The sequence below is a fragment of the Onychostruthus taczanowskii genome, unplaced genomic scaffold (assembly GCF_017590055.1).
Source record: "Onychostruthus taczanowskii isolate IOZ18803 unplaced genomic scaffold, ASM1759005v1 scaffold22, whole genome shotgun sequence".
NCBI classification, from domain to species: Eukaryota; Metazoa; Chordata; class Aves; order Passeriformes; family Passeridae; genus Onychostruthus; species Onychostruthus taczanowskii.
In genome coordinates this window covers 223,194-250,653 of record NW_024499462.1, presented here as the reverse complement: position 1 = coordinate 250,653, position 27,460 = coordinate 223,194, and the positions used below count along the sequence as shown (strand labels likewise).

At 44.5% G+C, this 27,460-nt stretch overlaps 1 protein-coding gene across 5 annotated transcripts in view; it reads left to right on the top strand.

Moving 5' to 3' along the window:
• MICU1 (mitochondrial calcium uptake 1) overlaps positions 1-27,460 on the top strand; it is an 88,045-nt gene that overhangs the window by 46,617 nt on the left and 13,968 nt on the right. For all 5 annotated transcript variants that reach the window (XM_041404811.1, XM_041404810.1, XM_041404807.1 and 2 more), the window contains 2 exons: positions 8,138-8,220; positions 13,700-13,897. In XM_041404811.1, coding sequence (XP_041260745.1) covers positions 8,138-8,220; positions 13,700-13,897 — 281 coding nt within the window. The remainder of the gene's footprint in view (positions 1-8,137; positions 8,221-13,699; positions 13,898-27,460) is intronic.

Here is a 27,460-nt window from a genome sequence, read left to right as displayed (position 1 = left end):
TGGATCTATTCCATGCTGACCTGATTTGTGAAATTATAAAACTGGATGTTTCCCAGCAGAGCCCTCTGCTGCCTGCCCAGTGCTGTTCAGGGACTCAGCTGGGTTAATCCCTGATGCTTTGTCACAGCAACAGGTGCTTTATTCTCCCTCCATGTTCTTACATGTTGTAACAGGAGACACGAGAGGCAGCTCTTCGTTTACTGAGGATCTATTCCTGGGAAGCAGCAATGCTCAAGCTCTTGTTTGTTGTCAGATGGACCTGGCGGGGGCAGACTTGTGTGTGACCTTCATGTTGTGAAAACAGAGAGATGAAGCTGGTTCGAGCCAGGGAATTTGTTTTATGACTTTAATTTGCTTTTCTTTATTTGACTGAGTCCCCGTACTGGCTCTTAAGACCGTTGCTGTTCCTTCCTTGCATTCATCTGGGCTCTGCCAAAATGATCTCTGGTATTCACTTGTGTAATGAGGGCTTTCCATCTGAGCCTCCACAGAGGACAATGAACTCTCAAACCTCTGCTATCACATTACTGAGTGTGGTTTGGAAAACACTCTTGCCCTTGTTTTTATGGTTGTGCTGGTGGTGAACAACCCCCTAATCAAGTACACAGGGCACAAAATTAATTTCATGTGCTTCCACAGGCAGTAGTAAGAGAAATTGTTCTTGCTTTTCTTTAACTTGTTTGTTGTGGGAATAAAAGAAAAGGACCACCTTGTGTTGGAGGAGCAGCCAGCCTTGTTTTGGAGGTTGTGAGGGAGGGACAGGGTTTTATTCCTCTTGCTCTTGGGCTTTTGAGTGTGTCCTCAATTACAGGGGAGTTAGATTAATGAGGAACCATGTTGGGCCTTTGAGGGCAAGGCAGGAGCTTTCAAAAGGGAAAATTTAAAAACAAAGGGAGGAAAAAAAAATTCCAGGGCTTTGAGGGTGACTTGTAGACATTTGGGAAGTTTGTTAAATGATTACTGAAGATGGAGGAACATCTCTGGAGCTCCTGTTAGTGATTCCCCAGAGGAAGAGTTTGAGTTTCATTTCTGAAGCATTTGCTTTTTTAAAATTAACTCACATCCAAGCCTTACCCTGTGGCTAAATAGAAAACTCACTGTTGCACCCCACTGGTTTACTCTCTGACTAGTGAACATTGCCTTGCAGGAATCCAGTAGTTCCTGATTGGGTTCTTTTCCCTAGAAGTAAATAAATAAAAGAGAGAAATAAATAAATAAAATAGAATGAGGGAAGTAAATCTTAAATGTGACAGTTCAATATTTGTTTTCTCCCTGTGTTGCTTAAATAACCCAAACATTAAGGAAATATCTGGACAAGGTGGAGCTGTAGATTACATCAAATTGATAAAACCAAATAAATATTGGGAAAGGAAGATGGCATATTGAGATTAAGCAGGATAATCAAAAGGGGGAGTGGGAGATTGGGTCTGGGGGAGAGGGAGGCAGAAGAGAGAGTGATGGGGAGAGATCCATCATGATCTGGTTTGGCTCATTGGATTCCAAACTGATCAATGAGAGCCTTGGGAAACAAGAAGCCCCAAGGGCTCTGTGTCTTTATGTTTCCCCAAACTCCTCATTTCAGGTGTCTTTGCAGCTTGACCTGAGTTCTGAGTTCTGTGAAATGGGGAGTGAGAGGAGGAGAGAAGGCTGGAGGCTTCATTTCATGTTGCTCTCAGGCAGCTGTTTGCACATTGCTCCGAGAATGAGTCTGTCACCATATCTTATTTACGAGCCATTTCTCACTCCAGCACTGTCTGTTCTCCCCAGTTGCTGTGTTTCTGTGAAGTTTTTCTTTTAAAACAACTAATAAAATGGCTTTTAGCTGCTTCAGAAAGTCAGCCTTATGTTAAAGGCAATGAGAGCTGAGGGGCCTTGAGGCAACTCCACAGTTTCTGTTGCTTCAGCTGCTCCTCGTGTTTTGGGACAGAGGTAGAAAGATGAGCAAATTTTGATGGAATTTCCCTTGGATCCTTTGAATGTTACAGGAAAACAAAGACATGGCTTCCCTGACCAAAGAGGTTTTTGCTTTGGGACTTGCAAAACAAATGGAGGAAGGAGAAAAAGAGCTTTTCCATTGCCAGTGACTGCAGTTTCCCAGCAAATGGGGTCCATTGTCAAGGCACACTAATTCTGCCTTCATTAACAGGTACTGAGGAGAGCTGGGCATGAAAAGAATAAATTGGTGTTGTTTCCACAGTTGGACTGTAGCTGTGTCTGGATTTAATTCTCCTGGCAGGAGGGTTAAATAACATTGGCTGAAGCCACAATAATTAGCCTTTTGCCAGGGCTCTCATAGCAGAACTGCAGCTCCTTCTCCCATCACAGCAGGTAGCTCTCACTTAGGATAGACTCACCTCTGTTATTTTTTTTTTTCTGTCTTGTGTGTAGGGAATAAATTTCAAGCCATCTAACTCTGGAAACTGTGTTCTGGCCAGATATTGAGCTCTGTGTGTGTCCCTGGGATGAAGGGACCTCTTCTCCCACACTGGGATCTCCAGGCTCCCTTTGGACCATGACTGTTATGAATCTATTATTCCTGGCTGACAGGAAAGTCTTCAGCCCCATCCCTGCCATGAGTGAAACCTTTACCTCAGCAGTGGTGTTTTAATCCTGCTGTGCCCTGTGCCAGGGGCCCATTTCCACAAGAAAAGGTTGCTTTAAGTTATAGAACTATTTTTGTTTGTAGTTCTGTTCATGTTCATTTTATCTTCAGTCTTTTCCCTCCATGGGTCCATCTCACCCTCACTATTTGGAGCAAGGTTGTCTTCCTGCCTTTCTGCCACCTTTCTTCACTGCTGTGTGGCATTTCCAAGATGTATCTGAGCAGCATCTTCCAGGGAATATCCCAACTTCCAAACACAAGCCTGGTTGCTTCCTGGCATAGGGAGAGCTCTCTGACTTGGCATCCCACTTGTGCCATGCTGAAGGACAGAAATAGAAATGATTTTTCACAATTGGCAGTTTGTGATGTTCTCAAGTGGTTTGAAAACTCAAGAGTGGGGCATGGGAGGCTCTGTCAGCCTGCATCCTTCACCTGCTCTTCCTTTGTTCATCTCTTCATCCCGTGGATTTGTGTGCTGTGATGGGATGGGGGATCCAGGGGCAGCCACAGCTTCTCTGGGCACCCTCTGCCAGGGCCTGCCCACCCTCTCAGGGAAGAATTTCTCCCTGCATCCCAAGATGATGCACTTGCATTATTTCAGAGTTAGTTCTGATCCTTCTTTGGGAGAAGAAATAACCCATTTCCTCTGGAACTGATGATGATGTGGCTCAGTGTTTGTGCTGTGGGCTCAGGTTTTTAGCTGCTTGTTACTTACATTTTTGGGTTGATTAACATTAAAAAAACCCCAACTTGGTATTTTTTGGACTCATTTTCTGAAATGGTGGAATAGTAATGAAAAGAAAATATCTGCAACATTAAGTTTAATGGGATTTTTTTCCCTATATTTACTGCAGCTGGGGCTCAGCCATCTGTGTTCTATGGATAGCTGTCTCTGCTTCAGGACTGTGTTAGCTTGGGATTGATTCACTTTCAGGATACTGTGGCCTTTGCACATCTATTTTTCTTCATTTTGGGATAAATGGAAAAGAAACAACCATGGGATATTTAAATGACTGATTTTCCCCAGCTGGGTTCTTGATCCTTCTTCCTACACTGGAGTTGCTTGGGGAGTTATTAAGCCTTGGGAGCCATGAGCTGCTTTGTGTACAAATTCCCACCAAAAGACGAGATATTCCAGTGTTTTCTAAGGAGTAGCCAGAAGTTTTACTTCCTCTAAGGAACATCACCAAAAATCATCCTGTTTTGGCAAAGAAATTCCCAGCTCCATGAGGAGGGAGCAATGGGTATTCTCCGAAAGTGTGTTAAGACTTGGGTTTTCTTAAAATACAGCTCCTTTGCTGGAGATCAGAGGGCAAGATACACTGAGAGGTGTCTCTAAGTGTGGAATGTTGAGTTTTTGGGAAAGAGAAGATCCCAAATGAGCACAAAGCCAAGGAAATGTGGCCTTTCTCCTCAGTAAGCTTTTAATGTCTTTCAGAGTGCATTGCTTTTGCTGAGAGTACAGGGCTGTAAAGAGCAATTGAGTGCTGCAAATTGGTCCATTGAATAATTGAAAGTAGTTTAAAATGGCATAATTGGCTCAAAGATGCCTAATCAACCCATCTCATCCCTCAGGGCTTCCCGGGGGCTTTACCCTGCTTGATCCAAGTGGGTTTTTTTCCACGTGGTCAGTGCTGCTGCTTGTTATTTGTTTGCTGGTGGAGGACACTCATCTATCTTCCATTCCTGTGTTTGGCTTCTGCTTTATTTGCTCTCTTTTTGTCCCCAAATATTTGATTGGAAGAAATGAATCAAGAAAAATGTTAATTGCCTTTTGCACTAAATCCCGGGTTAGCTGAAAAAGCAACTTGGCATGGAGAGCTGGTGGAATTATGGATCTAAAAGATCATTTCAACCAGATCTTTCCATATATCTATGTCCAGGTCTGTGTTTATGGATCTTTCCATGTATCTCTAGGAGTTCAGTGGTAGTGCTGTGGGCTTCAGTATCACATTTTCACTCATGTTGGCCTAATGGAAGGGATTAGGTGATTTCTAAGGTCCCTTCCAACCCAAACCATTCCATGCTTCCATGTTAATGATTTGGAGGATCCTCCTGGACGTCTAAAGATAGAAATAAAGCTAAAAAAGAAACTGCAGTTGCCCCGACCAGTTTCTGCCTCATTGCCCAAGGGAAATCAGTCGCAATGAAACAGTCTCTATTTTTAATAATGTAAAAAAGGCTGCTAAGGAGACAGCTCACACAATCAGAGAGAGCTGGGAGTGCAGCAGAGCACTTGGGGAAAACCCAGAGATGGTTTTCCCTTATCAAGACAGGCATCAGGCCATATGAGAACCAAACAGCCCTTTAATGGCTTTGGAAACCACTGCAGAAGGAATATTGGGTTTGTTTGGACGCATCTTAATTAAGGAGGCAGTGGGGAAATTTAGAGATGCTGCAGTTGGAAATGGTAAAATTTGGGGGGCAAAATAAAAGAGGGAGGGAAAGGCTACATTTAACTGGGCAGTCTGGTGTCTGCTGCTTTTGTGGTCTGTAAGTTTGAGGGGTGTAAGTGCAGGAAGAGGAAGGAGGTTGTGCAGGCTGAGGTAATGGGCAAGGCAGGCACAGTGGGATTGGCAGCTCTCAGGGCAGCTCTTCCCACATAAATCCTGGCCAGAAGCATCACAGCCAAGGGGAGAGGCAGAAATCATCTGACCCAGGCCCCATAAATCCAGTCCTGGACACCAGGGGTGTACATCTCTAATGAACATTCCTTCCTGAGCAGGAGTGGGATGAGCTAATTGTCTTGGGTGCCCTCTGGTTCCCCCGGCTCCGGGTCACACTGTTTGGATTGAAGTGTCATTACAGGTAATTGGAGCTGGATGTGTAGATCAAAGGAAGAAACCAGCCATGCCATTTATTAGCTGAAGGAGTGAAGTAATTGAATTTGCCAAATTAAAGCCACCCTTCCCTGTCTTTAGAAAATACTGACCCTGCAGATTTTTGATGCTGACCTGCTCATTTAAATTTTGGAGGTTGTGTTCTCTGGGGCTTTGATATGGTGCTCATGGAAATGTGTTTTTAGAGATGGAAAAGGAGGGAACAAGTGAGTATTTTACTCTGTTCACCAGGTGTCTGCACAAATGGGATGTGGTATTGTATACTTCCTGAAAAAGGTGGGGTGGGGAGCCCCAACCTGTGACAGTTTTTCCAAGGAGAAACAAATTTCCCAATCTTCAAATAAACACCATTATACCCTGGTAGAGAAAATGGAGTAAGAAATGTGTTGACTACTCTTTTTCTAGAACCTTGTAACTAGATGAGGAACCTTGTAACCTCTAGATGAGAACCTTGTAACTTGTCTGATCGTCCTCTCCTCATAGTGGAAACACCATTTCCCTAGTGCCAGATTTTGGGGCTAAAAAGAAGAAAATGCTTCCAGGCTTTCATGCAGTGCTTGCAATTTAGGTGAATAAAATTGCACATGTTCTTGAAATATTTAGGGAGTAGTTGGAAGCTTGTTGCTCTTCAAAAAAATGGGGAATTAATCACTGGAGAGGATGAATGGATACAGAGGAGGTTAATCCCTTAAATTCTCTGTGTCATTGGAGAGATTATGAAGGTGGTGCTGGGGACAGGCTGTTCCCAGGTCAATTAACACCGAGTTAATGAGGGACAGCCAGTGAAGGAGGGAGGCAGGAGGGATGAGCTGTGTGGAGGCACAGCAGGGATGTGGGTGGAAGGGGGGATGACCCACCACGTGGCTGTGGTCACAGGAGAAGCTGCTCCTGCACGTGGTGTCTGGAATTCCAGGCTCGAGTCGTTGGCAGGGAGAAACTGGAAGTGCAGGGATGATAAGAGCAGCACCACGTGTGCTGTGTATATCAAGCAGGTCGTGACAGGCTGTTCCTGCCATCAGCCCCAATGCCTTTATTCATCTATTTTGGGCACAAAGTGTTTGGGAAAAGGGGTCTCATTAACCTGTCTGCTGAACCTTTTCCTGATAAAGTGCTAGTCGTTATTACAGCAAGGAGAAAACACAGTGTAAAAGTTTTGATCTGGAGCTGTAACAAACATCCAAAATCCAGTTCAGTTAATTCCATTTTCATTCCCTTTTGTCTGAGTGATTCCTCTTTGTCTCCCCTTTCCCACCCCCGTTTGGGAAGTGCCTTCCCACAGAAGGGTGGATATTGTATTTGTGGGGGTCCCAGATGAAGGAATTTAATGATGAATCTGACTCCATGTTCTCAGAAGGCTAATTTATTATTTTATTATACCATATTGTATTAAAAAATACAGAAAGGATACTTACAGAAGGCTAAAAAGATAATAATGAAACTCGTGACTCTCTCCAGAGTCCTGACACAGCTTGTCCCTGATTGGCCAAAGAGTGAAAACAACTCAAATGAAACCAATGAAACAATCACCTGTTGGATAAACAATCTCCAAACACATTCCAAAGCAGCAAAACACAGGAGAAGCAAATGAGATAATATTGTTTTCCTTTTTCTCTGAGGTTTCTCAGCTTCCCAGGAGAAAAATCCTGGGCGAAGGGATTTTTCAGAAAATATGAAGGTGACAGGTGGATGCAAAAACTCATTATACCCTGAGCATCCCCTGGAAATACTAAAAGTTTATTGCACAGATGAGGTTAAAGAGGGCTGAACCTCACCAGTGATCTACATTAGAGCTGGGAAATTAAAAAAGCAGCTACGTTTTAACTGATCTCTTAAGATGACAGCCTGAGCATTAGTTATAACCTAGAGGATTCCCTAGAAATCCCAGCAAACACCACAAATCCTGTAGGAGGTGTGTATTTGAAAGTAGCAGAGCATGATAAATCCTCATATATTAACTTAATTTGGAGAAAAATTGTGGCGCTGCGTTGTAGCTTCAAACAGTGATGGGTTACAGAGCCCAAAATGGAAATGTACTGAAATTCTGTGGTGGGATGCAGGAAAAAGAGCGTGGTTGGCTGGGAAGTGATGCTTTTGCAGTTCTGACTAAATGAACCGTGACAGCACAGACTAAATGCAATGAAAAATAAGGTACAGCGGCGTCTCAGCTCATGAGCTCCAGCCCACACCTCTTCTCAGTGTCATGACTGGGCTGGGACAGAGTGGTCATCATTTGTTTAAATTTGTACAAGGAGGCAAGAGCTGAGAACTGCCCAGATTCCAGGGCTGCTCCTCACCCATGGGAAGCAGAGAGAGTGCAGTGCCTGAGGAACATCCTCTGGCCAAACTGGTGTTGGACTGCATGGAACAGGCTGGAGCTCTTGCTGCAGCGTCATTTTCTGTTAACTGTCATTAGAAATACCAGATGGCATCTTGCTTTTCAGCTTTTTCCACCTGTAAATAGAACAAATGTTCCAGAAATATCTCCTCCTTACAACTCCTTGTCAAGACCTTTGGTAAAAGGAGCACCGTGAAGCTCATTGCTAGAGGTTCCTAAGAGCTGCATTTCCTCACTAAAAATGAAAGAATTAGGTGGAATTGGTTTTGGATAAAGTAATTCAGAATTTGTGCTGTTTTTTTATTGAGCTTTTTTATCTTTGTTAACTGGTTTTTGTGTTTTGTTGGGTTTTTCACGTAGCTCCCCAGAGGAATTTTGAAATCGCCTTTAAGATGTTTGATCTGAACGGTGACGGCGAGGTGGACATGGAGGAGTTTGAGCAGGCAAGTTGAACAATCAGTGCTGTGGCATCTTAGCCATAAGCACAGCATTCCTCTGTGATGTTACTGCCTTTTATTTTTGTGCTTGGTGCTGGTTTGCACCTTTCCCTTCTGTGCTCTACTCTGCTGCTTCAGTGCTGCTGTTCATTTCTTTCAACTGGATATGTCAAGAGAAAATTTTTCATTTAACCAGGACAAACTCAGGTTTCCTGTAACTTTGTCACCAACATTCAAGGCCAGGCTGTGTGGGCTTTGGAGCAGCCTGGGACAGTGGAAGGTGTCCCTGCCTGTGGCAGGGGGTGGAACTGGATGAGCTTTAAGGTCCCTTCCAACCCAAACCATTCCGTGATTCCATAACATTTTCCTTACAAAAAGTCACCATCAAGTAGACAAAGACCTTTTTTTCACTCTACTGATAAAGTGGGATTTTGATCCTACTACCTTCACAGCTTCTACTGCATTCCTCAATTTTATCTTCAGAGAATAGCCAAGGTAAGTCTGCTTCAGAGGAGAAATTACCCACTTATTCCAGTGTTATTGAGAGCCTATTTTCATTAGTCCTCTATTTCTTACAAGGCTTCATCAACAGGGACTTTGCTGCAGGTTTTTTAATGAGTTTAGCCTTCATGTCTGATGCTAGTGAGCTCTTCCTATAAGCTGTGATTTATGGTTGTGTATGAGCGAGAATGGATTGAAGGCTCGAGCTGTCAGTGGGGGAAAGATTTGCCCTCCCCAGGCAGAAGAGTGTGATTTTTCTTGCCTATTTCTGGCCTTAAGATATTGGGAACTTATAAACACCCTGAAATCACATCCTGAATCACCAGTGTGTGCTATTCATAAAAGGAAATTTAAATGTATTTCCAAAGTGCTACCTAAGAACAAAGCAGCCCTGGAGAATCCAGGCACAGACTCTTACTCATGAGTTGGCTCAGTGAGTAATTAACTGCAGAAGAGTCTCTACAAGGTCGTGCTTGGGGCACTTGCTATAAATGGGAAGAACCACTGGCAAAGGAGGTCTGTTGAATTACCTTCCCTTTCTAATCTTTTGCTGTCATCCTCCTTAAATTATTACCTGTGTGTATGATGTCATGATCACGAGCTTGCTCCAGAGCCATGGAACATATCTGGGTAAATGCAGGATTTTAGATGCACACTTTGGACTCTGAGGAGACTGGAGTGTGTTGATCTGCAGTCTGACATCACTTCACTTGACAGCTTGAAATGTAAACCTGGGGTTTTGTCCATGTTCCTTCCTTTCCCCAAGTAAAAATCACTGTTCTTCTTTCTGTCTGCGTAGTGCATGGAGATAGCACTCCACTGCAGCTAAGTGATCATATTGAACAGTCCAAAAGGTGATTTATGGTAGTTGCAGTGTTCTAGAATGAAATCAATTATGGAGATAAATGAATTTAAGAAAAGGAGAGAACGATTAACCTCCTAGTAAAAATGCAGTGATGCCAAGGTGCTAACTCAGGTGTCACGTTTGGCTTTTTTATTAGAGCCACGTAAAATGAAAAAGGAACATTTCTACAGGATGAATGTTTCCTAATCGCTCTGAAGATGAGGGTGCAAAATTGAATTCAATTATTTCAAATCATCCCATAGGCCAGGGGGAGTTATGCATGCATTAAGTCACATAAATATCCTTAGGAAGGGGAAGGTATTTTTGTTAAGCTGGTTACCTGTGTCACTGCCTGTATAGAAAGGAATAAAGTTCCTGGTTAGCATCAGAATATTTGGGTGAAGGCTGAGAGAGGATGAAGGAGCTGTTTTGGAAAGTGAGAAGATACCTGTGAAGATACTGATTTGCTGCAAGAACAAACACAGCTCCAGTGGGAGGCACATATATCTCATTATGCAAACATATAACATTACAAACAATTGTTTATATGATAAATCCTCTTTTTCACTCTTTATGGAAATGCCTCAGGAAGAGCCTGAAGGATGGCAAGGTTTGCAGCTCTGTCCTGTAAGTCTTACCTGGCAGGAGCAGCTGGAACTGGCCCTCTCAGGGGATTATGCAGCAGTTTAAAAGAGCAACATCATTTTGGGGAGAATGGGTGGGAAAAGAGGGAGAAGAAAAGGACCATCAGGGAAGCATCATTCCATCCCTGCTGGCTGGGAGCATGTGGGAATGAACTTCCTACTCCTCCCTCACACCTTGTCTTTGGAGGCAGCCAACAGCAGGTCCCTCTTCTCACTGATGTTTGAAGACCTCATCAGGAAAGAAAATTACTTCAGTAATTCAGCTAATATGGGACTTAGCTGGAGGCTTTAACTACCTAATAAAAAAACATTTCATTTCTTCAGGCCTTGCTGAAGAATTTCAGGTTTTTTATCCAGTCGAGGCATGTGGTTAGTGCTTAGTCCTGAATAATGTGGTGCCTGCATCAGTATTGCCTTCAATTCTTCATCCTTTGGCATGTAAATTGTTACTTTACTCCTCTGGTTTTAAAGAAAAGCTGGCTGAAAAGTAGAAAACTTGCATGCAGCTTTACTGCTCAAGTAAAATTTACTCAAAGAGTAATTTCTCTTTGAGTCTTTAACTATTTTAATTTATTTTTTTCCCCTCATCTGGTACAAAAGATGAAACATGACAAACATTTAGGCTGAAATAGGAACAAAAAACAGTGGAGCATCTCAGTCCTTGCACGATTGATGAGCTGTGGGTGAGGGCAGCTCCTTGAAGTGGTGTCTGCCTTTCTGGGCATTGAAATGATTACCCAAAACAGGGACTGGTTAAATCTTTTTGGCTCCAGTGCCCACAGGTGGATTTTCAACCTGTCTAACACTTGTTACAGATGGGAGAGGAAAAGAGAGCCATAGGATTCCATAGAAATAACACCCAGGAAAAGCTGCTCTGTGGAGCAGTCTGCAGTGTGGTAAACACTCATGTAGAAACAGGGGCAGTTTTCCAAGCTGGCCTTAAATTGCCTTGCTTCAGACAGTTTATAAATATTTGTCTCCAAACTGTGCTGCATGCAGAGCTCACAGTTAACAGTGAAGCACAAAGCAAACTAAGGAGTTGCTATTTACAGTGCAAAAATCAGAGAATTCCTAAACAGTTTGGGTTGGAAAGCACCTTAAAGATCATCTCTTTCCAAGCCCCCTGCCATGGGCAGGGACACCTCCCTCTATCCCAGGTTGTTCCAGGTTCTGTCCAGCTTGTTCTTGAGCACTTCCAGGAATGGGGCAGCCACAGCTTCTCTGGGCAACCAGTGCCATGGCCTCACCACCTACACAGAGAAGAATTTCCTACTAATATGTAGTCTAAAGCTCCTCTCTTTCAGTGTAAAGCCATTACCCTTGTAAATAGTCTCTCTCCATGTTTCTTGCAGGCTCCCTTCAGGCACTGGAAGGCCACAATTAGGTCACCCCACATCCTTCCTCACATCAGAGTGACCAAAAAGCCTCAAAACCTCTTTTCTGTACTTTTTTCCTCTTGATTTTTTCCTCCACTTGATTTTCCTTGTAGAGGAAGAACAGCCAGCAGTCTGGTTGGGAGGCAGGGTTTCCAGCAAGGTGAGCCCAACAGCAATAGCATGGAGTTTTCCTCTAGAGCATCCTACTGGGGCTGTTCCAGCACTCACTCTCTCATTAGGAAAAAGTTGAACACACTGAATACCACAATAATGAGGTTCTGGCATCCTTGTGACAGCTGGAGCTCTTGGCAGCTGCTTTTCTTCCTCCCTTCCAACTTGTGTCAGCAGGGGGAAGAGGCTGATGGCAAAGCAGTGGTGTTTGCTGGAGCTTTGGGAAGCCTGGGTTGTCCAGTGGCTTTTTCCCCCCTCCTTTTTCAGACTTGTTCTTAATATGAATCCTTTTGCTGCCTTGTTGGAAGAGGTAAGTTACTGCACAAAGAATAAGCCTGGCTTCTCATATCCCAGCAATAATCACTCAGATCCACTTGGTAGTTTAGTGAGATACTTGAGGATGGAGAGAGGACATGGCTGCATTTAGCTTGGCTGCCCCCTTAAATTTGCACAAAACCCTTAAAATAGCACACTCTTGGATTTTCAGACTGTCACATCCTTCAAGGTCAACCTTTTGGTATCTTTTAGGGAGCAGGGAAGTTCTTTGGAAGAAATTTTTGTGCTGGGTGGCACAGCCCCAGGGATGGAGGAACTTCCAGCTGTGACAGAGAGCAGCAGGCAGCAAGGAGTTGAAAACCCCAGGATTTGTGCATGAGTGGGAGGAAATGTGCTGTGAGCTGACTTGGGTTGGTGTGAACTCACAAGGATGGGCAGTGAAGGAGTGGAAGCTCTAAAACATTTGAAGAGTTTTTTCCTTCCCCATGATCCTTGGATGTGTTTAAAAAAAAAAAAAATGGATGTGGCACTTGGTGCCAGGGTTTAGTTGAGGTGTTGGGGCTGGGTTGGACTCAACGATCTTGAAGATCTTTTCCAACCTGGTCATTCTGTGAATTCTGTGATTGTTGCAGCTTCCCCACCTCCTGGGATTTTGCTGGGAAGAAGCTGCTCTGCTGACCAGGGGTAGGATCAGCACAGAATGTTTATCTGAAAACTGGCTGAATTGTTTCCTAAAACTCATTGTAAGCACTTGGTTCTCTTCTTTCTTTAATGGACTGAAAAAGCCAAAACCTAGCCTGGCCAGGGAGGTTGTGGACTCCTCATCCTTATTCCAAGGCCAGGCTGGACAGGACTTGGAGCAAGCTGGTCTAGTGGAAAGTGCCCCTGCCCGTGGAAGGGTTTTGGATCTAGATGGTCTTTAAGGTCACTTCCAGCCTGAATCATTCTGTGATTCTCTTAAGTTCAGCCAGATTTTTGAATTGTGTCTCCTGACAATTGTTTGAGGAGGAAAAGAAAGAAAGATTGTGGAAACCCAGGGCACCGGCAATATTTCTCTGTCTGCTCTGGGGTGCCCTGACCCCCAGGGGAGCTCTGACTTTGACCCTCATTCATGGAGAAAAAGTTTCCTAGACTTCAAGATAGACTAGAATCCATAAAAGTGTGAAATAGATTATAGAGAGTAGTGTAGGTGGATCACTTGGTGAGAAATTTAGGTTTTGGGATTTTTAGTGTGTTGTGGATGGAAGCAAGATGGAGGGCACAGGGTGCTGTCCTGGGTTTCTTCTTCATGCTTCTTCTTCCTTCTTCTTCATGGGTTTGGGTGGCATTTTGTGATGGGGCAGAAAAGTCCACATTGGGGCTCTTTGGGATCAGTTTTTGGGTTAAAAGGGAAAATAATCCAGGTGTCAGTTCTCAATTGGATTGTTTAGTCTTAAAAGACCTTGTACAAAGAGATTGTGGCCATTTTGTGCCTTCTAATGAAAAGCTGCTGAACTCACAGCAGTGAGACTGCTTTACTGGTAAGAAATAACAAACACCTGAGTCTGGACATGAACTACTGTCTGGAGTGCCTTCACTCCAGACCCAGAGAAACCAACAATGGTACCCCCACAAAGATGACAGAGGCCTTGACTGGTATGGTCTTGATTGTGCCGTGCTCCCTGTGGTTTTAGGTGCAGAGCATCATCCGCTCCCAGACCAGCATGGGCATGCGCCACCGGGACCGCTCCACCACCGGCAACACCCTCAAAACCGGCTTCAACTCTGCCCTCACCACCTACTTCTTCGGGGCTGACCTGAAGGGAAAGCTCACCATCTCCCACTTCCTGGACTTCCAGCGCAAGCTGCAGCACGACATTCTGAAGCTTGAGGTTTGGGCTGCTTCTTTGTCCAGGGGAGGGCAGTGCAGCATGGCTTGTGCTTAGGGTGGGGCTTCTGGAGGAGGAACGAGAGCCTGGGAAGGGTACAGAGGAAACTTCTGCAGCTGTGACTTGCACACCCAAGCTGTTAAATTCCTGATGAGTATTTCAGTGCTTGTGGCACTCCCCAAGGAATGTCTCCAGCATTTGTTGGTGGCTGCTCTTGTGGAGTTGGAGCAGCAGCTGGCACATCCTGGGTGTGTGTCCCTCTAAAAGCCTGACTGTTGCCTTGGCTCTGCTGATGGAGATGATTTAAGGGGAAAACAGCAGAGGTTGTGAGTGACCTGTTGCTACCTTGCTGAGGAAGGTTGGTCTCAGTCCTAATCAGTGAGCTGGGCTCTAAAGGACCAGGATTTATAACATTCCCAAAACTCTTCAGCTCTGCTTTTGTCCCTACCTTTTCTGTTTGCTTCATTATTCTGAATGTTTCTGCTGGGGAAGTGTTCAAGGCTTGTTTGAATCCTCCTAAATCGGTGGTCTCTATTATGTGACCTCTGTTGTTCACTCCTGGATGTTTAATGAGAAATGTTGTCCATCTCTTCTGAATTTAGTCTCCTTTTTACTTTACATTACCCTGAGTTTTAACAGCAGCTCCCAGCCTCCTGCTCCTAGTCATATAACCTGAATTTAAGCATCACCCTTCAAAATTTGGTTATTTTGTTTAAAATCAGCAGAAGGACAGCAACAGGGGACTTCTTGGTCTGTGTCAGCTTCCAGGGAGAGCTGACTCAGTTGGAAATGGTGCCCATCACTGCATCAGGCTCCAAGGTTCAACCTGGCTTGAGCAAAGCCAGGCTTTTATTTGCATTGGAAATCAGGATTTGTGCACAAGATGTCCCCCAGCCTATTAGGAAAACAGTATTCAGAGCCCTGTCACTTCAGTCTGGTGTATTATTGCTCACATGCCCAGGTTGTGTGATCAGCATTTTATTAAGTTCTTATCATGTCAGTCATTGTAATTTGAAACTGAATTTATTTCCTTTTTAATTTGGAATTTACCAATCCAAGTAAGAAACTGATCCGGGGACTGATTATTTTATTTTGTGAAGACAATTGCCTGGTTCACTGCCTTCATTTCCTGGCCATTAAAGCAGGTGGTGTGGCCTTTGCAGGGGGAATTGGCTGCTTGAAGACAATGTTCTTTGTGAACTGGGTCAGTTCCTCAGTGCCTCTGCAAATTGAAAGGCATAAAATACTTTTTAAGGTGAAGAAACATCAGGTGTAACTTGAATGTAAAGGCAAGAGAAGCAGAGATTTTTCCATGCCCTGGTTTTCCCCTGCCCTGTTCACTCCAGAGGTGGGCACTGAAGTATTCCTGACCCTGTGCTCCCTCCACGGGTCCCCACTTCCCTCATTAAGAAGCAATGGGAATTTTTTTTTCAGTTTCATGATACTTGTGCTTTTTCTGCTGTGACAGTTTAGATTTTGATGATTTCAGTCACTTGTGCATCTTCCTGGCTAATAGTAGTTGCTTTTCTAACAGATTATTTATAACTGGAGACAATAAAAGATATTTGTGTCTGGGTAAGTTATCAGATAGCATAAAGGCACCATTACTGACTCCCTGCCAGCACCAGGCTCATACTCATTTCCACTGAAATATTGATGGTTTTGTTCTGCCAAACTTAACTTTTCCTTGAGTTCATGCTACTAAAGCCCTGATTTTCCTGTTCATAACTCTCATTGATTTAGGCAAAACAGGCCTGTTTCTGTCCCCAGCATTATGCAAGGTGGCTTCTCTCCTCTTCAGCTTTTATCTCTTTTGACTTCATCTCCCATTTTTTCTCCTTGCTTCACATTTGATGTGTTTGTTCACACTTAAGGAGCTTTTCCCACCACTGTCTGGTGGGTTTGTGTTGTTCCTTTCCCAGGGAGTGCCCTAATGACCTCAGCTGCTTGAAATGCACAGTAATTCAGAGATGAGATTCTCCTGAGAAGAGAAGGGTTTACCCTGACCCATGTAAATCAGGAAAATGTGAGAAGTGGTGCTCAGCTGAACTCTTTTCCCTCATCTACTCATCCTCTGCTGGCTCAGGAAAACTGGAGCATGGTCTGAAGCTGGGATGTTGGTTTGAAACTCAGTTTTTGTTCATGTTCAGAGCTCTGGAGAAGTCCTTGGGGAAATGCAGGTCTGAAGAATCTCCTGGGGCTGGTGCAGCCCCTGAGTGACCCAGAGCCTCTGTTCTCCAACTGGGATGCTGGCTTTGTCTCATCTGAAAGAAAGCTGCTTTAAGAAAGAACTTTTTTTAAAGCTTTTTTCCCTTCAGCTCGGGATCCAGGCATTTCTGCAGTTCATACACTTGAGCTGTTTTCTGCTGACTGAAGGTGGAACAATAGTTTCTGACCATCTGAACCCACTTTATCTTTCCTCTTACTGATTTTGGTTCTTTTCTTTTTTAAATCAAAATATCCGTGCATATTTCTTGCTAAGATTCAGCAGAAGCTCTCACAGAGGAATTAACTCAGACAAAGCCCTGAACATTTCAATGTTCCTGTGGCTGAAGTGTTTATAGCAGGTTTAAGTAACCATGGCCTGGTGTTTTCTTCTTCTCTTCTGCTTTTATTTCTTTTTTTTTTTTTTTTTATGCAAGTATATTTTCCATCATTTTATGAAGACTCAGCAGTCAACTCAGCTGCAGGAAGGGAAGGATGAGGAAAGCAACCACAGCCAGAGGTAGAGAGGGGAAAAAAGTCCCAGTGGTTGGATGATCCCACTGGTGTCAATGTGTTATTTCAACCTTTTGGGGTTTGGCTACTTGGAGAAAGCTGTGGTCAGTTTTTTGGGTTATGGGGTGGCCCTGCTTAGCTAAGACTGAGCCACAGGAACCAGCCCAGCAAATGGGGCTGCTGGCAAGGTCCTACAACCAGAAGTCCTTTTCTCTTGTGGCTTGCTTTGACAAACAGTGACTGGTTTGTCTGGACAGGCTCTGCAGCTCTCACATGTGCCCTTGGGACAGGTGGTGTTGGGCTCTTTTTCTGGTTTTTGAGTGGAAGATCTCTGTGAGTCTGGAAGATGAATAGGACTTGACATCATTGTTTATGCTATTTCTGCTTGTTTGTGCCTGTCCCAGATATTTCTGTGTCCTTGGTGGACCAAAAGGAGTCCCAGCCAGCCTGTGGGGCTCTTCCAGCCTAAATTTTTTTAGGATTCTGGAAGTGCACATAGAAGAGATGTGTGAGCCCTTTGTTCTCCATGTCTTTGCCACTCCTGCAAGGCACCCCAAAACGTGCTGATAGCACTGATTTAATCTCCATATTTTTCCTCTTACCCAAGGATTAAGTATGCCCCAATGTCTCTCCCAAGAAAAAGGTCTTGCAAGCAAAGTAAAATTGGATTCTGTAAGAATATGGCAAAGTTACAAGACATCACTGCTGTCATCTGGAAAAGTCTTTATTTTCTGTGTCTGTTCTGTGACAGGTGATGTGGGAGTAACCTCTTTATCCTGGAGACTCCTGTTTTCATGGCCAGTGCCAATACAGTTACTGCCTGGTTTGGTTTTTTTGAAGAAGGGGTGCTGGATGCTCTTCCATCTGCACACACCTCATCAGAAAGCCCTAAATCCTTTGGGGTCTCAGGCCTGTCTTAACAAATACTCTGGTTTCAGAAGGCATTTCTGATGCTCCTCAGTTGGGTTTTATGGTAATAACTTCAATCTCTAAGTGCCTTTCTTAGTCCCAGTGTTGGAATAGTCCCACTTTTTCCAAGTAATCCTGTAGCAGGTATTAAAAACTTCTCATTTATTACCAACTTACTCAAGATTTTTGGGGATTCTGCCTTGGTTTTTATATAGGCTGGCAGAGCAATACAGCTTTTCAGTGATTTGTTAACAGTAACAAAGCTTGCAGTAGTGAGTCACATATCTTTATTTCTGCTGCAGTCATTTAGGGGGAAAATGAGTAACTTAAGTAAATTGAGTAGCCTGAAAAATGAAGTTTGACAGTGTCAGATTGGCTGAGCTTTGTAAGGAAGGGCCCAAAACTCAGACTTTTTAGAGGTCAGTTTGCTGTTGAACTCACACAAGGCATTTCTGTTTGGTTTTAAGTCACCTTTATGGCTGTCCCTGTCATGATCAGCTGTGTTGTCTCTCAAAGTTGTTCCTTTACCTCCTGATCCTCTCACTTCAGCCTCACCACTGACCCAGCCCCTGTGGGAACAATGATGGGGAATGTCATGTTTTCCCTTTTTCCTTATGAATTCTGCCTTTTCAGCAATCCTGTAATGGATGTTTTGTACTTCCAGTTTTGTCAGTTCTGTATCTATATCCTGGATATCTAAAACTCCTGCTTTAGCTCCAGATTTGCTTTCTCTTCCTTCATCTGATCCTTACATCTGAAAAGCCAAACCAGCACTAGTGGAATTGCCTCTTCAGTAGGGCAATTAATGACAGGTACAAAAGTTGTTTGTGTTCTTTGTTAGTGATTTCCTGAGCTGGCTGCAGGGGAGGGAGAGGAGGATGGGCTGATGGCTAAATACAGAAAGCCTGAAGTGTGCCCCTTGTTTATCCCAGAGGATGAGTGTCTGTGTCACTGTTGTCAGGCCCTGACTAGATAAAAGGTGTGTTGATAACTAATAACCTTTAAACAGCTCTGGAGGAAAAGAGGATCTGGATGTGGAGGCTGTGCCCTCCAGAAGTATTTACTAAAGTCAGAGATGGACAAAGCCATGATGGATTTAGTGCCAAAGAGAGGGGAGTGACCAGGAGACCCTGCAGACCTACATATTCCTTCTGCATTTCTCATGGTAGGAGTTGAGGGAGCAGAAGTGAGGCTGATGTCCCTGCCTTTGATGGATAGCCATGAAAGTGTGGTGGATGGCAGAATTTTGTGACATGTCCAGTTAAAAGTGGGATCATCCAACCAGTGTGAATAGTTTCACATCAGGGACCTCTGTAGTTAGGGAGGCACAGTCCAGCATACACAGATGTGTTTCTAGGCAGACAGTGGAAGTGATTTGGACAGCTCATCCTGGTTTTGACAGCGTTCAGAGCTGGCAGCCTGCTTTTGTCTTGCCATGTGAGTGGAAAGGGTCATGTGCAGCTTTCAGGTTGACTGCACCATCTCAGGTTTGGGGAAAAGCTGGCATTCAGTTCTTCTGCAGTGTCAGCCACAGACTTGGGGAGAATTCAGAGTGGAACATTAGTATGGAAAAAAAAAATCTGAGGATAGGGATAAGTTATGAGACCATGGCGTGTGCAGCTTAAAGGAAGGACAGAAGGGAGATATAACTGTCTCAGTAAACACGAGGAGTCACCATAAAGGAGTCTGAGGCAAGTCATTTTCATCAATCAGGAACGGCAGAGCAGGTAATGAAATGTCTAAGTGTGCACCAGGGAAAGTTCAGTTGATATCCAAGGCAGGTTCCAGTCCCTTTTTCCATGAAGCAGGGGGAATGCTGGGTGGGGTTTCACAGTCACGGGGGAGTTACCAAAAGCTGGTCTTTGTGCCTCAGTCAGGAGATGCCATAAATGCTGTTTCTGATTCTTCCCTAGTCCAAGTGAGGAAACTTGTGCCAGAGAAATCAAACCCTCCCAGTGCCTCACTCTGAAAGGCAGAGGAAGAGTCTGTGGGGTGGTTTTGGGGGCCTCAGGATTATAAGAGCATATCGGGGAACTGCATGTCAGCTGTAAAATCACAGAATGTCCTGAGTTGGAAGGGCCCCACAAGGATCATGAAGTCCAGCTCCTGGTCCTGCCCAGGACACCCCAACAATCCCACCCTGTGCCTGAGAATGTTATCCAAACACTCCTGGAGCTCTGGCAGCCTTGAGGCAATGCCCATTCCTTGGGAGCCTGTTCTATGCCTGACCACCCTCTGGGGGAAGAATCTTTTCCAGACTAAACTTCTCCTGCCACAACTTCAGACTGTTTCCTTGGATCCAGTCCTGCTTGTGAGCATGGCTGGGACAGGCTGAAACACAAAGGAGCAGCTGCGGCATCCTCTTCTTTGGGATGGATGCTTCATGGGGCAACCTCCTGGGGAGAGAACTGCCTTGCTTGTATTGGAACCAGGTGACTTCAGCGTGGTTGATGCAGTGGCTCTGCAGGGGAAGCTGTGGAGGGTTTTATTGGAATTTCTATTTATTGCATCATTAGCAGCAGTGGAAGGCTTTGCTCTGTACCAACAGGCTCCTTTGGTTTTTGAAGGGTGTGTAAATCCACTGCTGAGCTCCCGCAGTGCAGCAGAGCCTTGCGTGGGACCCCTGCAAATAAAACCCCAGGAGTGCTCTTTGGATTCATTACCTTGCCACAGGAGTGTGTGGAGGTTTGTATCAGAGTCCATGAATTAGGAAATATAAGCTATTCAGCGTAGATGCTCTTGTTTATGTGTGCACAACCAAGTTAGCCAACAGCCAGGGAGAGCAAAAGAGGTGGGGGATGTCTGTGTGAGCGTGTTCTTGTAGCAGGTACCTGACTTCTGCCTTCTCCTTCTGCTGGATGAGCAAACACCTCAGTCCTCTTGTTCCCTCTCCCCTTTCAGGCTCTGAATTCAGAGCTGTTCTGCAGCTCCACACGCTGCTGGCTGTGCTTCAGCCCTGGCTTTGCTTCTGCTGATGTAGGAAGAATGTGGAAGCAGGACCCTTTTCTCTGCTAGGCTGAATTAAACTCCTGCAAACTTCTTCTTGGAGAATTGAACACCAAGGTCAAGCAGAAAACAGTATGAACTCTTAACAGGCAGGGAGGGAGCTGTATTTCTTAATAAAACTGTGTGCAGCAGTTCCATGCAGGCTTAGATATTGGGATTTTTTCAGAGTAATGGCTTCACTCGGGTTCTTGCAACTCTTCTGTCCTGTGTGTTTTCCTGCAGGAGGGCTGGGAGTTTGTTCTGCTTCTGAACTTTCCTGTTATTCAGGGAGCATGCAGGACAGAAAAACTGCCGTGTTCCATGGTACCAGGAGCATTGTCAAGGGCAGGGATGGCAGTAACAGTGCCAGGTCTGGAGAGCAGGCACGGGAGGAGATTGCTGAGCTCTTCCCCCTCTGCATCCCTTTAATTTATCAGACGTGTCCTTTCTCCTTAGCATTACTGATTCCTTTTCTTCAGGTTTCCTTCCTGTCATTCCCTCACTGCACAGAATTTCAAAACACTGATCTGCTCAGAGCCTGAAGGAAGATATTTTCATTCATGGGGCTGAAGTTCAGGTGCAGCCATCTTTACATAACCTTTTTTTAATTGCTCATTAAAGCGGAACAAGTGGCTGGTGATGGGAATGATTTTTTCCCCCTTGCAGGCAGCAGTGGCTTGCCAAGGTCAATGAAATCTCCAAAGCTTCTCTCCAGCATCAGGTCTGCTGGGATTGCACTGCTGCTGACAGATGGATGTTTTTAACCTGGCTGCTACATATTCACTTAGGCAGAGGGGGGAAAGTTTGAACAGGGAGAGCGTTTGGAAGATTGGATTTTTCTCATGTGAAAATAGCTCCCATTTCTTTCATTTCTTTATTATTTTTTAAGGTAAAAAAGAAATGATGGTCCAGGCTGGGTTTGGCATTTCCTCCTGCCCATTTTCATTCCTCCTGCTTTGGCAGCTCTGAACATCTTTAGAGCTGTGTCTTTGGGTGAGTTTTACGAAATAATGCAGTAATTACACCCAGGGACTCTTTGTAGGCTGTGTCCAGAGCAGGCTGAGCTTCATCTTGTGAAACCCAGTGCTTTAGATCCATGTCCACAAAATAAACCTTTCAGCATAATTATCCCCCCCCCCCAAAAATGAGTATTTTAAATCTTCAATCTTCCCAAACAAAAAGCCTTTAGCATCTTTTCCCTTTCTTTTATTCTGGCAGTAATTCAGTACCTGTGCAAACACTTCAGCTTACTCACAAATACATTAAATTTTTTTGGATGGAGGAGGTTGCTGGGATTTAGGGAGATATATAGTGTTTCCCCTTTCTTTTTCTTCCTGTCATAGTTGTATATGCAACTTGACGAGAGATCCTGGCAGCCTCCTTCTCCAGAACAGTAAACAGAGCCAGTGCTGCAGTAGTTTGCAGATAAATAATGTATTACAGCCTGTCAAATAAAGCTTTGAGCAAATACCACTTTAAAGGGTCATAGATTATGAATCTGAATATTACCCTACAGATCATTATTTTCCAGACCCTTTTGATTCCTTCTTATGCACAGAGCAGCTCTGGGAACGGGTCACCTTTTTCCACTACCCCTAAACCTGATAGAATTAATATTAGCAAGATTTCTCCCATGGATGTGGTTTTTTTTAACCTGCAGAAAGAAGCTCAAAGATCATCTCTCAACATTTCTCTCCCCACCCAAATGTCCTTGAAGATGTATTTCTCTTTGCTGTCTCAATTAGGAATGTGGCACACATACATTTATTTATTTAAGATCCTTGCTTTGAGGTTGTGGGGAATACATCATCTGTTTGATTGGTTTTTAGGGGAAACCTTCCTAGAAATTTAGGAGCCTCCTAAAATACAGCTGGATATTTAGCTAATGTGAGTATTAGAAGAGGATAGGAAGTATATCCTTTTGGCATTGCTTTAGGAAAAGTCTGAGCTGTGTTTTCATCGTGCTGGCTCGAGTAACAACTGGGTGTTTCCCTCCTGCACCGATGGGATTTGGTGGATCCCAAATGCTGTCTGTGCCTGTGCCAAGTGCAGGGGCCTGGAGGGTAAAACCTAAATGGTTTTAGCCATTTTCTTCTTCAGCAAACAAAGCAAGAGACACAAGCCACCAGTGTGTGTCCAGCCCAAAAATACCAGCTTAGGAAGGAGGGGCGTAATCAGTTTATCCCACTTTTCCATGGGAGGTTTTGCCAGCCACTCGTGGTTGTCTGGTGCTGCTGAGCCCCCTCTGAGGCTTTGGTGTCCCCTCCCCAGCTGCAGAGCAGGGGCTGCTCTCTTGGGCCCCGTTGGCTCTGGTGGCAGCAATCACAAAACACTGCTCCTCCTTTTTGAAGCAGTGTTTTGAACTCCCATTCTCTGGTTAGAGAGAATATTTGTTGGCTTATGCCACAGAGATGGAGCAACTGAGAAGTCAGAAATAAAACAACCAAGAAATATTTTTAAAATTTTTATTCCATTTTCCGTCTCACGTGAAGAGTAAAACAATACAGGTGTTATGATTCACACCATCACAATGAAAAGCCAACTATTTTCTAATTACAATACATCATAAACATTTCTTAACCTGTCAACTGTTACCACACCATGCCATAAATACCTTAAAACCAGTCATCTAAAATTGCCCCTCAGAAGTCCTACTACAATACATCTTTCAGTTCTGTTTCTCTAATAGAAATCTCATAATCTAAATCTAATCTTGTTTACAAAACCGTCCTTTAAAACTTGCTTCTAATTCCATTTCTCTCTCAACAATGTCTGGCCTATTCCATGACATTTCTGAGTCAACATTTCTTATCTCAAAGAATACATACTATGTAAACCTTCTGTCAAACTTTGAAAATTCTCTACAAATGCATTTCCCACAGATTTTAGCAGTGGAGTTATAGGTAGAATCTTCCCCTGTTAACACTATTGATGATGACAGATTTATTGAGGAGGAAGGAGAGTCAGCTGGGAAGAGAAACCTTCCTCTGAGAAGTGTGTGGTACCCAAACATGGCCTTTTTCTGAGGCCAGGGGAGCGGCTTCATTTCCCACTGGTGAGCCTTGCTGCCAGAAGGGGAGATGGAAGGAAACCAATGTCTGCATTTAGGAACTTCCAGCAGGTTTTATTTTTCCACCAGGATGTTTCTCGTCGTGGTGTCTCTGAATTGCTTTGGGCTGGATGCTCCTCAGTCTGGGATTTGATTTCCTGCAGGGGAAGATGGATTGAGTTAGTGGAGGAAAAAACAATGAAGGAAGGAAGAATAGATATTATGGGTCTGTTGTTTTATGGTGGCTCCTTGTATTGCCTTTCCATAAAGTTGTGCAATTAAGGAGATGTAGAAGCAGGGGAAATTGCTTATTTGTCCTCTGCTCTCCTCATGTGAGAAAGCTTTTCTCTCAGAAGGAAGGAGAGTGGGGTTATTTGAACAAATCTGGGAATTTCATCTTATAGAGGAGCAGGAATGTGCTCATCCTGTCAGCCTTGGGGGAGAGTTTGGGACTATTTAACATGCTATAGGTAATCTTTAAAAAAAAAAAAAAAAAAAAAAGTCAGGGAATAGGGAATACCCTGCTGTGTATTTGGACTGGCTGCTGGGACTGGGCCAGCAAAGCTGGTGAAGTCAATGGCTGCACCCCAGTTCTGCTGCCTTCTTCCCCTCCCATAGGATTCCAGAATGGCCTGGGTTGGAAGGGATCTTAAAGTTCATCTCATTCCTCCCCTCTGCCATGGGCAGAGACACCTTCCACCATCCCAGGTGGCTCCAGGTCCAAGCCCTGTCCAGCCTGGCCTTGGGCACTGCCAGGGATCCAGGGGCAGCCACAGCTGCTCTGGGCACTCTGTGCCAGGGCCTGCCCACCCTGCCAGGGAACAATTCCTTCCCAATATCCCATATAAACCTCTCCTCTTTTAGTTTGAAGCCATTCCCTCCTGTCCTTTCCTTACAGTTCCTGCTGAGCTGTTCCATAAACACCTCGGATTTCCTTTCACATCACGTTGGTTCTGAATAAATTTCAAAACGCAGCCTTTTTATATTTAAGGCTTATTTCTTCAGCACCTCAGGTGTCCTGGCCTGCAGGAGGAACACTGGCCAGCATTCTGTCCCCCTTCTCCTTGCCTGGTGCAGATGCAGAATCCGCTGCTGGCACCAAGTGGCTGCCGGTGGAAGCTGCTCCGGAGGTGTTGGACTCGCTGGCTGATTGTGGGTATGATTTTGGGATGGGGAAAGACCCCCCTGTCCTCTGTTTGTCCTGGTGGGAGCAGGAGCTGCTCCATCCCCCTCTGGATAATGCCAGGTGAGCACTGCTTTGGCCCTGCTTTTCCTTCTTTAAGATCCATGAAAGGGGAAAAAAGGCTGTCAGAGGACTTGTTATCTGTAATAAACCCCTGTGTGCTGTGCCCTGCATCCCCTCCTTGCAGGGTGGGGGGTTATTTCCTCCCCAGTGAACAGAAAAATAACCTGTACAGTATCACCATGTGCATGGAGGCAGATAATTGTGGTTACCTGGGAATGGGCACTATTTTTCCTGCTTTTTTCAAGTACCCGGAGGATTTTAACAGTTAGCGCTGTTTGTAGGCTGTGTATGAGTGCTGAAAGAAATATTCCTGTAGGCTTTGCACCCTCCTTCATTTCCAGGTGGTGAGTTGTGTTTGGCTAGAAGGCATTCCAGAGGGTAGAGGAGCATGGATGTACCTCTGCTCCCAGGAAAGGGGGTGCCAGTGGTAGCTGAGGGTTTTCTTTCATCAGGAATCAGCGAGTTTCCACTCACAAATCCTTTGGAGCCCAGTTTCTTTGTGGATCAACACAATCTCTGACATACCAGAAAAAAAATAAACAGATTTTTCTCCCTGAAATTTCTCTTTAAATGACATGGCCTGCTTATCCCTTCTGTAATTAATTTAAATGCATCTGACAGCAGCTTGGAGGCAAGATTTGAACTTTCTTTATCCCTCACTGTGATGCTGTTGCTTTTGCTCAGTTCACTGGTGGTTCTATTGGAATTTGGGAACTGGATGTGGACCAGCTCTCACTTCCCAGCCCTTTCTGGGCTGACCTTTGCATTGAGCACCACTGTACGTGACAGTGGGCATCTGAGTGTTCTGGTTTAATGTTAAAAATGTTCATTTTTAAAGTGAGATAAATAATAAGCAGCATAAATTCCATCGTTTCCAGGCATTTTTTTTTTATTTCTTGTGAATAGTTGTGTCACGTATCAGTATTAAAATGAAGATGAAAAGTATTTAAATTTTTCCTTCCTGGTCTTTTTTGCATCTGGTAGTGCAAAACTGAAAGTTTAGTTCCAAAAAACCTGCAATTAGCTGGTTCTTTATTTCCCCATCTGCAGGGAGCTGTGCTTGCTTGTGTTACCCCATGGAGCTGCCCAATGCTTGATCCTGAATGCAGGGCAGGGGGATAGGGAGCTGATGGGCTTTTAGACACCAACTTGAGATTTTCTAAGCATAGTCACCACTTAGGAGGTTGATATGAGGTATTTGGACCCATTTCCTAGCCTTTAATTAAAGATGCTACCTAAAGCTCTGCTAAAACTCGGGGTATTTTAAGGCTGTTGGTAGAAAAATGCTGATTTGTGTCTTTGGGGATGAAATTAGGAATACTACAGCAGAAGAAAGCATCAGTGCTGCTTTTGAAGCTGCACTGATGGCAAGTTTTTGTGTCCCAGGGGCATTTTCTTTGCATTCTTCAGGCATGGCAGAAACTACTTCTGCTTTTTAATGAAGAACATTTCCAGCAAATGAGTTTTCCCTATCCTTTCACAGGAGATTGTGAGAGGCCCACATTTTGCATCATGAGTGATCCCCAAAGCCTGTGTCATATGACAGTAAAAATCACCATTTTCCCCCCAAAGCTGTGTGGGCCACTCAGGTGAGAGCACAAGGGGGCTGAGGAGCAGAATTTCTCCATTTGGGATCTGCCTCCTGCCAGAGTCACCATACAAATCCCTCCAGCCTTGGTGCTCCACTTATCAGGAATCCCTTGGTTTCCCACTGGGAAAAGCAGCCAAGATCTGGTTGATAGGGTAACAATTAAAATTCATTAGCACTGAAGAGCAGCTGAGGCTGGAATGGTCAACTCAGCAGGCAGCAGAATGTCAGTCACTGGTACCAAGTTGTTCCCCATGAGCTTAAAAATTAATTTTGTTGTTAAATGTCATCTTCTGGCTTGTGATCAGCTGGAGTGTTGGTCTTGTGTTTCCTGGTAAATTTGGAGGGATATAATCTATCCCAAATAAGGGATCCCAAGTGCTGAGATCTGCGAAGCTGGGTGAAGTCTAATGTTGATGCTTGTGGATTCACAGAGCAGGGGGAAAGGAAAGGATGAAATCCCCATTATTCAGTTGGCAAAGAACTGGTATTCCCACCCAGCCCCTTCCCAAGCTGGGGAATGGCTCTTCCCTCCTCCCCTGCAGTGGAAGCCAGGAGACAAACTACTGCAGGAGACACGGATGAGTGGAGAAAGCCTTCTCTGCCCAAGGGCTTTTTGGAAGTTCTGCAGGTGCCTCACAGCAGCATTTGTAAGAGTCAGGGTCTGGAAGGGTCTGAGGATGAGGAGAACTTGTGGAAGGTGAAATTTGGAGACATCCATGAACCTTCCCTTGCTGGGATACTGGCCTTGGAGCAGAGGAGAGTGAAATTAGAAGACCTTTGCAAGACTTCTCTGTCCCTGTTCAGAGCAGCCACTCATTAGCCCAGCCCTGTGAGATAAAACTGGGAGGGATTTCTGAGTTCCTTTTTTCTTCCTTTTTTCTTTTTTGCTTTTCCCTGGGGATTTTTTCTTTCCAGCTCACAGCTGCACGTTCTCTATTTCTTCAGGGAGGTCCTGACCTCAACAGGTGTCCTCACACTGGGGCACCATTAAATGTTGGTTTTTGTGGGGTTTGGTTTTTTTTTTACTTTTGTTAAGGCTGGGATTGAGTGCTTGAGATGGTATTTTGG